Source organism: Salminus brasiliensis, chromosome 23 (assembly GCF_030463535.1).
Source record: "Salminus brasiliensis chromosome 23, fSalBra1.hap2, whole genome shotgun sequence".
NCBI classification, from domain to species: Eukaryota; Metazoa; Chordata; class Actinopteri; order Characiformes; family Bryconidae; genus Salminus; species Salminus brasiliensis.
In genome coordinates this window covers 7154134-7166853 of record NC_132900.1, presented here as the reverse complement: position 1 = coordinate 7166853, position 12720 = coordinate 7154134, and the positions used below count along the sequence as shown (strand labels likewise).

At 38.0% G+C, this 12720-nt stretch overlaps 1 protein-coding gene across 1 annotated transcript; it reads right to left on the bottom strand.

The window, feature by feature from the left end:
- Window positions 1-5646: 5646 nt before the first annotated feature.
- Window positions 5647-11030, bottom strand: cplx4c (complexin 4c). The gene is made up of 3 exons (XM_072669091.1): window positions 10864-11030; window positions 7071-7158; window positions 5647-5936 (listed from the first exon to the last, which is right to left on the bottom strand). The coding sequence occupies exons 1-3, from the start codon at window positions 11028-11030 to the stop codon at window positions 5712-5714; spliced, it is 480 nt and encodes a 159-aa protein (XP_072525192.1). The 3' UTR covers window positions 5647-5711.
- Between the last annotated feature and the right edge of the window lie 1690 nt (window positions 11031-12720).

Below are 12720 nucleotides of genomic sequence, written 5' to 3'. Positions count from 1 at the left end.
ACCTGCCTTCCCCTAGGCTGGCTGCTGGCTGGGTAAGTGCACTTTAGGCTGTGGCGTAAAAATCAGACAGGTAGGCCTGATTTCTAATTGTCTTAGTAAAGTGATACTACAGGCTGTCTTTATTAAGGGCTAACTCGCACAATGAGGTATTAAGTTAACCTCAGTTACCAAGGAACCACATTATATCGAGATGTTTGGATAGGGAAAGGGCCAGAAAAGCCCACGTGCCAACCCCACACCTGCTTTAATCCAATGACACACTGCTTCAAGCATGTGACATACTGTACTTATGTCCAGTATAGATAACATTGTGTCATACAGTGTTTAAAACCACATGTGCATTTGTGCGTGGTGGCTGAGGGTGTGTTGTTTTATCAGCTAATTGGATGCCTATTAGCATCCATTACTTGTTTAGCTACAGTGAAGCCTCATAGCTGCAGTTCTGAACTAAAGGAGCAAGCTTGTAGCATGTTTTGGCTGATTGACAGAATTTAAACTAAAATACTACTACTAAAAGTCATTCTACAGTTCTGCAGCAGATGTCCATAGTGTTGATAGTGTAAGAATGATGCACGTTACCTCCTGCTTTTCTAATGTACCCAGAGATCATCTCACTTGAAAGTTCAAGCAGCATTCAAACCTCTCTCTGCAGTTAAAGGAGTGGTTTTGTTTAAAAAAAAATTGCACATTTAGGTAAAGTGAAAAACATTGATTATCTTTATCTACAGTGGCATCTATCAAGGGGTTGGATTAATCACACAGCAAGTGAACACTCAGTTCTTGAAGGGGATTTTCCTGTTAAAAGCATAAAAATCTGGGCCACTTTGACAAGAACCAAACTGTGACGGCTAGACGACTCGGTCAGAAGATGTCCAAAACATCAGGCAGGGCTTGTGGGGTGTTCCCGGTATGCAGTGGTCAGTACCTACCAAAAGTGGTTCAAGAAAAGGACAACCAGTAACCCAGTGACAGAGTCATGAGCATCTAAGGCTTATTGATGCGATCCATGGAGGCCCCACCTCACAACTTACAGGACTTAAAGGATCTGCTGCTAACGTCTTGGACACCTTCAGAGGTCTCATGGAGTCCATGTCCCATCTGAATGGTCAGATTTTTTGCGGTGGCACCAGGGGAACCTACTCAGTATTAGGCAGGTGGTGCTATTGTTATGGCTGGACAGTTGCTAAAAATGAACAGAAGCTGGTAGTCACCAAAAGCCTTGAAAATAGTGGCTTTTACAGTTGGAGTTACTGGTGTTGTTCATATGATGTTTTGTGAGTAACAGTATTTGGTAACCATTCACTTTCGTTCACTTTTGGCAGCATTCGCATTACGGACTGAACTATTCTTTTAGGCCTGCATCAGTAAAAGCATGAACTGAATAAGTTTATGTTTGTTTATTATGTATTATTTATCATTTATTTTAATATCAGATACATTAAGGAAATGGTCTTTAAATAATATAATTTTTTTTTTTACATAAGCAGTTATATACTGAATATCGTCGCTGTCGGGCGAAAACTCCATATCTCCGTAGAACTCTGCATTCATTTTCCGTTTTTTTCATTTTTAACATAAAATGAATCTCACAGTTGTTCTTTACATTGTGTTGAAATTTCATGATGAATGGACTAATAGAAATGCTCCAAAATCCCATGGAATTAAATTTTTTCACATAAACTTCCATTGAAAGTTAAGATTTTTTTTCTTTTCCTGTAAAGTTGCTATTTTGGACATATATACACATAACTTTGCCCATTGTTGGCCCCCTATTGTTGCTACTGGCATTTTTAAAGCTGTGTGTATATCATAGAAATGGACAATCCAAGGTTATGTTGGTTAGAAAGAATGTGGAGGGGAAAATACAGAAACTATGACACTTTTGGAATCATATCTAATCTGATTGAATATGCAACGTTGCAATGTTTTATTATTTTTATAACTATTATTTTTTATAACTACTATTATTAGATATGATTATCCTTCTCTATTTTTCTTTCATTTGTTTTTGCAGTTGATGGCCAGTTTACAAAATTACGGTTGGTTTACAAAATTAAGTGGTGTGTATGTGGTGTGCTATACCTGTTATACATCATTAATAAGCATATTATACATAAAACTGTATAATTAATGCTGACACTATCAGTAGTTGAATATTAAGACCCTCCATTAAGAACTTGGTTCTACTTACAAATAGTAAAAATAAAGTTGCACCAACAGGTAATATTTACTGTATCAGTCTCAGAGCCTCGGAGGGCCTCAGTACAGCTGCCAAAGTGATTTTTCCTGGGCTGCTGTGGAGACATCAGCACAGGAGGGGATAATAATCATTTTATCACATTAATATATTAAGGCTGTCCTTCTTTGCTTGTTTCCTCATTATCCTAATTGAGTGCAAATTGGTTAAGAGGGTGCAGCACAGTTATCAAGCCTCTTAGTTTTATCAGATGACAATTTAAGCCCATCTGATCCTATTAGTGACAAAGCAGCTAACGCATAAAGGAGCTGTGTCAGCTTACCGAGACAGGAAGGGGGGATGGGGTGAGTAACAAAGAAGAAGAGGAGAGAAAAAGAGGGAGAGAGAGAGAGAAAGAGCAGGTCAAGTTTGCCTCCGTCCATTGAGCAGGACTGGTCCCAGTAACAATATCAGCCTGTCAAATTCCAATGGGAAAAATACCTATCCCATACTATCACTAGGGTGTTTTCCACAGGGTTCAGATAGACTCTAAATAACTGGGATTTTTTAATGGTTGTTGGCTTGGAAATGCAATGACAGGGAACAAACATCCAGGGTGCCGTATGAGCGATTCTAAGGACCTGTGACTGACAGGGGCCCTAAAAATGTATGGCAGAATTGTTAGAGTTGTGGAGCCTAGTGTAGTATTTCTTCATGGGAGTCCCTGACAGCACCCCTGCCTACATCACCTAATGTAGACTTTTTTATTTACAGTACATGGAGGTTCTTCAACCTGTTAAACACAGTTGTTTACACTCATACTTTTTTATTTTGAAAAATACTTCTTGAAAGAACCAAGATTCTTCAGGAAACCAGAATATATTTATTTATTTAATTATTCATTCATTCATTCATTCATTCATTTATTTATTTATGGCCTTGTTGGATGCAGAATAGGTCCAGAATTGGTTCCTTTGTGAAATGTAGTACATGACCTATGACCTAGACCTAGAAAAATAAAGATGCTTCAAATGGTGCTTTGAGGGATGTCATAGAAGAACCACTTTTGATTTGATAAAGAACCAGAAGAATGTTTGTAATAGAGATGAATGAGTGGAAAAATTCTTGAAACGGGTCTAAAGAACCTTCACTTAAAGCACCTGAAGAACAATTTGAAGCATCTTTAATATTTAGCGTACACTACCCTACTGCTCTTCTGGGTAAGCCTTCTCCACCATATTTTCTCTTTGTATAATTATAGTGATTAAAGTATACAGCTTAACATATAGATAATCAGTGAAGAAAGATGTAGTAATGTACATCCAGGATTAAGTTTAGTTGACCAGTGTGACAAAACAATATGAGAACGATGAAGCAATATGAGTTTATAATATATAATGCAGATCATTTAGGTCAGCACATATAAACAAAGAATACTTTAGTTTGAAGTTTGATGGCATTGTTATCTGTAGTGCATAAAATGTAAAATATTTATTTACTTGTTTGTTTAAGTTTGTAGTTTCTGGTTTGCTGTTGTTCTACATTACCTGGAGCTCCAGGGTGATCTTAAGCGCACCTCAGTGCTTGATGTGGTAATTTTAGGTTGGTTGATGACGCCAAATCCCAGAGAAACACTGACATACTTTAGTTCAAGGTGTAATCTGCTGCTTACTCTGTCAATCAAAGCCCTCCTACGCCACTCCCAACCCCCCCCCCCACCACTCACACACGCACTTTACATCCAGATTAAAGCCAGCTTCATAAAAAACAAACATCCTGTACTGAATAATAAAAAGAATTATAAATAAATGCCTTACATTGTGTCATTATGTAATAAATATATGTCTGTTAAGTAAATAATTTTATATTTTTTGTCATATAGGTCAAATGAGGCTCCAATTATTTTTTGATAGTATATTTTTTAATAATTACAATTTAAAAAAGACACAAATATACAAAGAGATGTAAATAAAAGAATATTCTAGCTCAGTGAGTTCAGATATCACCCTGAAGCTGGCGGCCTTAAAGAAAATGCTTTCAGTCTACTGTTCATTGTGGGTCATTTATTCAGCTGCAGGTTAGGTTTACACTAGACCCTTAGCCTGTTAAGCAATTCACACACTCATATCTTTCACAGTAATCCAAGAAATTTGTGCTTTGGCCTGTAGTTGGGCTTAAGTAAAAATGAGTAAAAATGCTATATGAATAAAAATAATTGTATTTTATTATTGTATGTACAGTAGCACATTTCATAAATCATGATAAAATAAAATAATTCTGATTAAGAAAATTTAAATCATGATGTTCAAAATTATGATGAAACAATTGATTGTTTAAAAAATTGTTAATAAAGTGTATGAATACATTTTTACAATTGTTTGTAAACAATGAAACAATTAAAACAGAAATTTAGTAAAATGTTTAAAATCATGATCAAATTGAAAACAGAAAATGATTAAATCTTTAAAACATTTTGACAGCTTAGAAATAATATGAATCAATTTTCAAAAACATAATGCATGTGATTACATGTAGTGGAGTTCCAGTGGCATGCAGACTATACCAAGCTCATGTAGCAGCATGTTACAGTCATTATCCACTAGAGGCGCTCTTACAGGCCCATATTACTGAGTGAACATTTGGGGGAAGAGTTATTACCACAGTTCTAAAACCCTCATGACAAACCAAAGGCTGTAACATGCAGTGCATCCAGCATGAATACACCCTAACAACTGACAGGAATAGCAGTAATACAAAAATATTCAGCACATAATAATACATAATACTATTTATTAAGAAAGTTTAGTCATTAAAATCCCAGATTAAGAAAGAAAATAAATAAAAGATAAAATGAAAATAAAAGCTGGTTCAAAAACACAAGCAGCATTTTAATGCTCCATTTCTAGATGGTTTCAAAACAGTCCACTGCTAAGGTTTTCATTCTATTCTATGTCCCAGAATATCATTACTGGAATATATGTGATTTATAGTCTTGCATAAAGTATTTTAGCTGTTGAATTATTTGAGTTGGTGAATATTTGCATATAGTTTTGTGTGTAGTTACATACTTCTTAATTGTGCTTATTTTAGCTTGTATTACTTGCTCTTTTTCCTTTTTAACCTGAAAAAGGAGTGGTGTCATGTAGGGCCTCCAAATAATCAGCTCAATGAGGACTGGATTATAAAAATGAAGGGATTTTTTTATTTGATTTTTTTAAAAGTGGTTTAAAGTGTTCTCTTCAATTGATTAAAGGGGAGTAACATATACTGTTGAATTAACACTTAATATGCTTTTTTCTGCCCATCTAAACAAAAATGAACACTGCATGTGTAGATTTTGCTCTGAAAGACGGACAGTGTGGTCAAGCCTTTTCTTAATCCAATACAAAGTTAGCTGAATTGAAATATAGCCTCCTGATGGACCTGTTGAAGCTTTTCACAAATCATTGCATAAAATCCAATTACCGCTTACACTAATACATACCGATCTAATGCGTTTCCACTACACTGACTTGTCGACTCATTGACTGTACTTTCACATCAGGACACATTTGTCTTCTGCTGCTTGCTTCACCTCTGTCATGGTGGTCTGAGCTTTGGTTTTGATCGTATCAAAGTCCACATCCATGTTTTGGAGTTTGCCCATAAACGAGTCGTTGGTCTCCTCCTGCTCTTCATCCTCATCCACCATCTTGGCCAGCTCTTCGGGTATGTCTATGTCGTCGCCTGCCATTTGGACCATGGCATCGTCCTGGGCACTCTGTCAACAAAATGAAGAGTAATGTCAAATGTTGTGGCATATTGCTGCTATGGCATAGTGCTATGGTTGTTGCGAGTTCAATTCCCATTGAAACTCTTTCCAGGTCTGTAGAAAATCAATCATTCAGGTTTTCTAAAAAGTAGGGCAATGATGGGCAGTGATAAAGACATGATGGAAATGTTGTTTTTCAGCTGTAATTCAAGAGTTTTAACATACAATAACTGGACAGACTATTATAATTACAAATCTACTGTTTAACCCCTTTAATAGCCAATGGCCCACCCGCAGGCTGAACGTGTTATTACAAACCTCTATTACTAAAGATAAACCTCTATTACAGTTTATACAGAAGTCCTTACTCAGTAGACATTACTGTGTACTAAGCCTTACTGCATTATAGGGGTTAAATTTAATACTTAAATGCAAACCCTTAGTTAATGACTGCCTGTAGTCTGGAACCCATGGACATCACCTCTGTTGAGAGACTTTGCTGGGCCTTCATTGCAGTGGCCTTGTTTGTTGGTGTTTCTCAGTAAAAGAAAAGCAGGCTCAGTTGGGTTGAGGTCAGGTGGTTCTGCCACTTAAGATCATATATATTTCTTTGTGGTCATGTTTTGTTTTGTGTCATTGTCCATCCTTTGTATACTGTGAAGCACATCCTATCAGTCTTGCAGCATTCGGCTGAATCTGAGCAGAAGGTACAGCTCCATACACATGCCCTGTTTCTTCTATCTAATCTGACCTTACTGTTGACTGTTACCTTACAGTGGTTTGCATGAAGGAACCCCTTTGTATTTACTTTCAAGAAGGCATTTCTAGACTTTGACTTTAAACTTTGACAGTGATAAGCCTGAACTTAGGGGAACAGGCCACAAAACTGCCTATCAGCCAATTGTCCATTATGTTTTAGCCTGTGAGAATGGAGAGACTATGGTTCATTTTTCTGAAAGTTTACACTCTGGATTGCTTGTTGTGTGTACAAATCCATGGAGGTTTTGTACAGGGGAAAAATGATAAAAATGTTACTGTCCATAAACGGTATGTTTTAATTACTTTATGTTAGGCTGTTTCGTTGTGCAGCATCATTGATACACTCCACCGATTCCTGCTGTGTAATCTGGCCTGTTAGTCTACCTGTGGAAGTCTGTATTTGTCCCTCAGCAGTCCTCTCAGATTGGCTCTTTCTGCCTTCTTTGTTGCAAACTCTTTATCCCTCTCAATCCTGTTGGTGGAGCACACAAAGAACAAAATATTTTAAATGTCATTAATGAATGAATGAGCATTAAGTCCTGTGAAATGGAAAGTTGTCCGTTAAATATATGAGAAGGGAAACACTATCCAGTAAGATAAAAAAAAAAAATCATAAAAATGTTTTTTCATGTTCTTGTTACAGATGTAGGATATGCTAGACTAGGCTTGCCTATGCTTTGCGGCTACTGTGAGTCATACTTTTTTCCCCCTGCAAGCCCTCTGTAAAGGGAAATCTGAGGCAAAATAACATTTCTGAGGCCAAATAACAGGGTGGTAAATTGGTTAGTAAAACAGCACCTGAGCATTTTACACCTCAACCAAAGTCACACACATACTATTTATACATTAAAATATCTTACTTGAACTTACTTACATGCTTACTTAAAAAGGCATACTAGGACATAACAATACAAATTGTGAAGGCCTCTTCTCATGACAGCAAAGGGGTTTAGGGTTAAGATAAGGGGCAGGCGGATCAGGAGTCAGAAGAGGACAGGGCATTAATTCTCACCACCTTCGGCCATTGCCGGGCTATTTTTTAGAATCTCCGCAAAGGCCATTGTCCCCAACAAGATCTCTTTCAGCTGAACCAGGCCTATACCTTAAACGCCTGAAAACAACATGTGCTGCCACCAGAGGATGAAAGTAGTTTTCTATACCGTTTCTGTAGAATTTCTTTAATTGTGATTATTGCAAGCTTATGGGTCAAAGTGGGCCAACGTCAATGTCAGTTCTACTGGAGAAGGACCAGTCTGGAAGGCTTGGCATTTGACCCGATTAGGGCTCTTACCTCCTTGATGACCCAGTTCATGGCCTAATGCTCTCAGGTGTTATATAAACAGATAAGAGGAACAGGTAACATTAAGAAACGTCAGGCCGACGCGTGGAACCCCCTTTCCAAGACGTCATGGTGAATTCTATATGTGCTGTTGCTGTTGCAACAGTTGCCACGGCACTGACCTTGCACCTATTCTCAAACTGCTGATGCTAATTGGTTTGTCACTTGTTGCTTTGATGTCATTGCAGTTGTCCTGTGGTTGCTTGTCTCTGTTGTCTCTAGTGGAAGGCAAAGATATGACGGGGAGTGTGGAGAACACAGAAACCCCATGATCTTATGAAATTATCAGATAATTAGATTGTGTGAGAAGACGGTAAGAATTACACTGGATGATTTATTGCCTATTATTTGTATTTGTCTCTATTTCAAACTTTTACATAATGGAAGCCACTTCTAAGTTGCACCAATTTCATGACACCGATGTGCAAATGCACAAACACACAGCTTGACTAGTCCCTGTAGAGAGATACTGCCAATAGAATTGGACTTTCTCGAGCAGAAATGCTCAGTGCCAGGTGTGGATTAGAGGGCTATAAAGCTGATGAGCAGTGAAACTGTGTTCTCTGGAATGGTGGTTGGTGATCCATCCAATACTTTTGGGATGAGTTGGGGAGTTGGGGATGAGGTGGGGTGGTGATCATCCAACATCCGGACCTCACTAATGCTCTTGTGGCAGAATGCCATTAAATCCTCACAGCAATGCTCCAGAATCTAGTATATTGTATGCTGCTTTAGTTGGAGTAACTGTCTCTACTGCCCAGGGAAGGCTTTCTAGTAGATATTGGATCTTTTCTGTGAGGATTTGATTGCATTCAGCAACAATGTTGGATGATCACCACCCCACCTCATCCCCAACTCCGCATCTCATCCCACAAGCATTGGATGGAGCACCATTCATCATTCCAGAGAACACAGTTTCACTGCTTATCAGCTTAACAGTGCGGTGCTTTGCACCCATTTAGCACACACCTGGCATTAAAAGGCATGATGCCAATAGGTTCGTGTTTATCTGCTCCAGAGAGTCCTATTCTATTGGCAATACTTCTCTACAGGGACTAGACAAGGTGTGTGTGTATTTGCACATTTGTGTCAGCAATGTCAGAAGGGGTGTCCACAAACATTTGGACATATAAACAAGTGGTGCATGTCATGCTTTCATAGTGTTATAGTTTAGAAGTCTTTTAAATGGGAAGAGTTAGCCATGCATTACTTCACTTCATTTCACTGTGTGAAACCTGGTTTGATGTGTGGACCCATATGTAAACTCCTGCAGTTTAAATAGAAAAGGGTTAAATGCTCAAAATTATTCAAATAATCCTAAAACACTTCATTAAACTGATTCATTAACCCATCTCAGGTCCTTCACTCCCTAATTTATCTGCAGAAAACAATCTGAAAGTAAATAGGAACTTTCGGCAAAGCCAGTGAGCACTTTTGGGTTCAGTGTCAGATTGGATCTGATCTATTGAGTTAGCTACACTGCACCCACACCTGTAGACATTCTGCCAATTTCACTTTTATTATGGGTTTTTAACACATTATTGTTTATTAAAACCTGAGTTAGAGATTCACTCAATATCACTTATCAGTAACAGATGTGACCAGTCATTAATATACGGTTGATTTATCCTCAACACTTTATACAAAATATTGACATTAGAAGTCATCATATCCCATGGCCTTCCACATGTTACCTGCCAGAGGAAGTGACATCACTGGGTGCAGGTCACATGTTGTTTATTAGAAATGTTTGCAGATTTTATGCAGTATTATAAGTCTCAGAGTTGACCAGAACACTGGGACAGACCAGACATAAAATATTGTTTTTAATAGCTGGAATGACATATTTCTAACTCTTTAGGTTTAGACTAATCTGAAAATTAGTCTTAATTATTTTATGTAAAATCCAAGTTGAATGTATAAATCAGATGGCAAAGACAGTCCGTAATGTGGGGGGTGGAAGTCAGTTAATATTTTGTAAAGAAATTGTGCCTAAAATATGCATCCAGCATTTTAACAGTGATAACTGAAAAGAATTCATTCAAAAATGATTCAGTAAAGATTCACTTCACTACAATATTCAATATCATACTGTGGTGAATCCACAGTCTTTGGGCTGATGTTTTAGACAGGCCATGTTTTGGACTTTTACTAACCAAAATTGTTAAGGAAAACCTTAAAAAACCTGTTTGAATCATTATTGAGAAAATTCAATCATACTTTTGAACACATTTTTGTGAGTTTCTGTCCAGCATGACAGCAGATTTTTTTTTAAAGATCTGGCTAGAAATTGCTCAAGAACTGTGGAAGCACTGTCTATGAATATCTGAAGGTATGCTGATAAAAAACTGTTTCCGTTATTTTGTCCACCCATTTAAGAAGTTCTTTAGCTATGTGTAGTACAACTGACTGACTCTATTTGTATCCCTGTTTTGATTAATCGCATCCCCTTGAAATCTTGTAGTCTTTTCAATGGTGTAAAACTGTAAAAGACGGATGATTTAGAATATGTCATTGTTATAATGAATTATGCTGTTATTATTCCAAAGTACGCATTGCTTTTTGTCCCACAATAAACCACAATAAAAAGCACTACTATGCTGTCAGTTCCTCCAGCTACATTTGTGTGTTCACTGTATATTTTTTCATCAAAATATATGAACTGAATCAATGGAATCAATAGTTGATGGAAGTTCATGATACAGTGACTCATTTCCCAATTAACCCTAATAAAAATCAAATTAATGGTGAAGTGAAAAACTCTACAATTCATATTTACGCTTGGTTTTGGAGCTGCTTGGCCCAGCTTGTTGTGGTTCTGCATTTAGCTTTACTCACTTCTCCTCCACAAGCTGCCTCTGGTACTCCTCGAACTCCTCTCGGCTCATTCCTTTAGACTCAGCAGTCTCTTTCCCATCCGCTCCGGACGCCCCCGTGTCCTCCCCTCCTCCACCCATCATGTTCTTCAACTTATCCCCCAGCATCTGCTGCATTAAGAACGCCATGATTCAGAGGTTCGAGGTGTGGTAGACTGAAGCTCTCTGGAGAGGTTATAAGATGTACGATTACGGCCCCAAAACGGCCCAAAACGCTGGAGAGAAAAAGAACTGAGAGCGTAACCTAGCCTAGATCTTGGAAACAGGTGGAGAAACCGACCAGCACTTTCTTCTCATTACGCATTTGCACCACTGGAAGTGTGGACGTTGAGGTGTGAGAGAAGCTGGGTGTCAATATCGGGGGTAAAACGGCTCAGGGGCTTAGCTTATTACAAACCTCTCACTGACAGCTGGGCCATCTCACCTTGAGACAAGGTCTCTACAGATATTATCCCAGCTCTTGTAGTACTACAATACAAACAGCAACAACAACAAACACTGCAATGTAGAAATATGGGAAATAATATTTGTTATATTTGAATGTCATATAAGCAAATATTTAATATGAAACTGGATATTAGCATTACTGCTATTTTAAAGGGCCCATATGCTGCATTTTTGTGGTGTTTTAATCAAAGGTGTTGGATTTATTTGCCTTTGCGACTGATATGTCAGTGAACTCTGTTCTGACTGGCTGCTCCGTATGTTGCCTCATCTGTAATGCTACTTTTGCTAATGAAATTAGCAATTAGCAAATCTCAATACACAGTTAATTTGATCACTTTATATTCAGAGAAAATTTAGCTTGTGTTTCCTGAAGAGGCCAAATTTTTCAGCTTCAGTTTCCTGACAGACTGGGTAACACTTCCTTTCAGAATTGCTGATATTTAGTAGACTCCTTTTTATCTATTTACTTGCAATGTTTCCTGTATCACTGGCTGCCACACAACCCCAAAACATCCACCCCCATGCTTAACAGTTGGCAACAGCTAACATTCATATGCTGTTCATTTTCCTCCAAACATACCTTATTTCTTTTTTAACAATATTTTTATTTTTTTTGGAAGATGGATGAGAGAATGATCAGAATCAATAAGTGTCCCTAAGCCTTAACTGCAGTCAAAAAGGCTGCTTTTCTCAACTGTTACGTCACTGAAAACTGTTTTTCTGTTTTGTAGGATCTTTTGAATCCAGCCATGAAAGGCATCCTTAGTTTCTGAGCAATGGAAGGACACACCCGGTGTATCCATCAAGACCTACTGTGACCCACAATCCTTCCCACATGGCATCATTAAAAAGCCTGCTTATTAAAAAGCTGTATCAGATGGTTGTGAATGAGCCCTGAGGAGAAGCCTTGCTATTAGGCTACCATAGAAAAATCAAGGAGGCAGCAAGTAGAGATATGAGATCCACCCCTCATGTGACCTCATTTGTTTTTCTTGTCGAGCACCTCCAAATGAACTGGCTGATCTCTATTGCCATCTAGTGGTCAATAAAACAAAACACCATACAGAAAGCACCCTGTAGATACTGTAGGACTGCTAACTGCATGTGAGTATGGTGGCTGCATATGTAGAAGTATTGGAAAATACAGCTCATTAAATTCCCAAATTGTGGAAAAGGCCAGACACTCAAATGGAAGCATGAGTGTCAGCTGTGTATCGATGGATCAGTCAGTGCTTTCAACACATCTGTTTTGTCTGATCTGAATGAATTAATCAAATTACTCAGAATATGTATTTTGTGAGGCCCCTGTGATGCTAACCTGAACAGACGTAGTAAAGCGATGAATTAGACGTAAAATCCCACGTCTGTACTA

Coding starts and splice junctions, on each gene's coding strand:
- cplx4c (XM_072669091.1), bottom strand. CDS start 11,030: ATGGCGTTCTTAATGCAGCAGATGCTGGGGGATAAGTTGAAGAACATG. Junction 7,159..10,863: donor AGGCAGCTTGTGGAGGAGAA/GTGAGTAAAGCT, acceptor CTCCACCAACAG/GATTGAGAGGGATAAAGAGT. Junction 5,937..7,070: donor ACAAATACAGACTTCCACAG/GTAGACTAACAG, acceptor TTTTGTTGACAG/AGTGCCCAGGACGATGCCAT.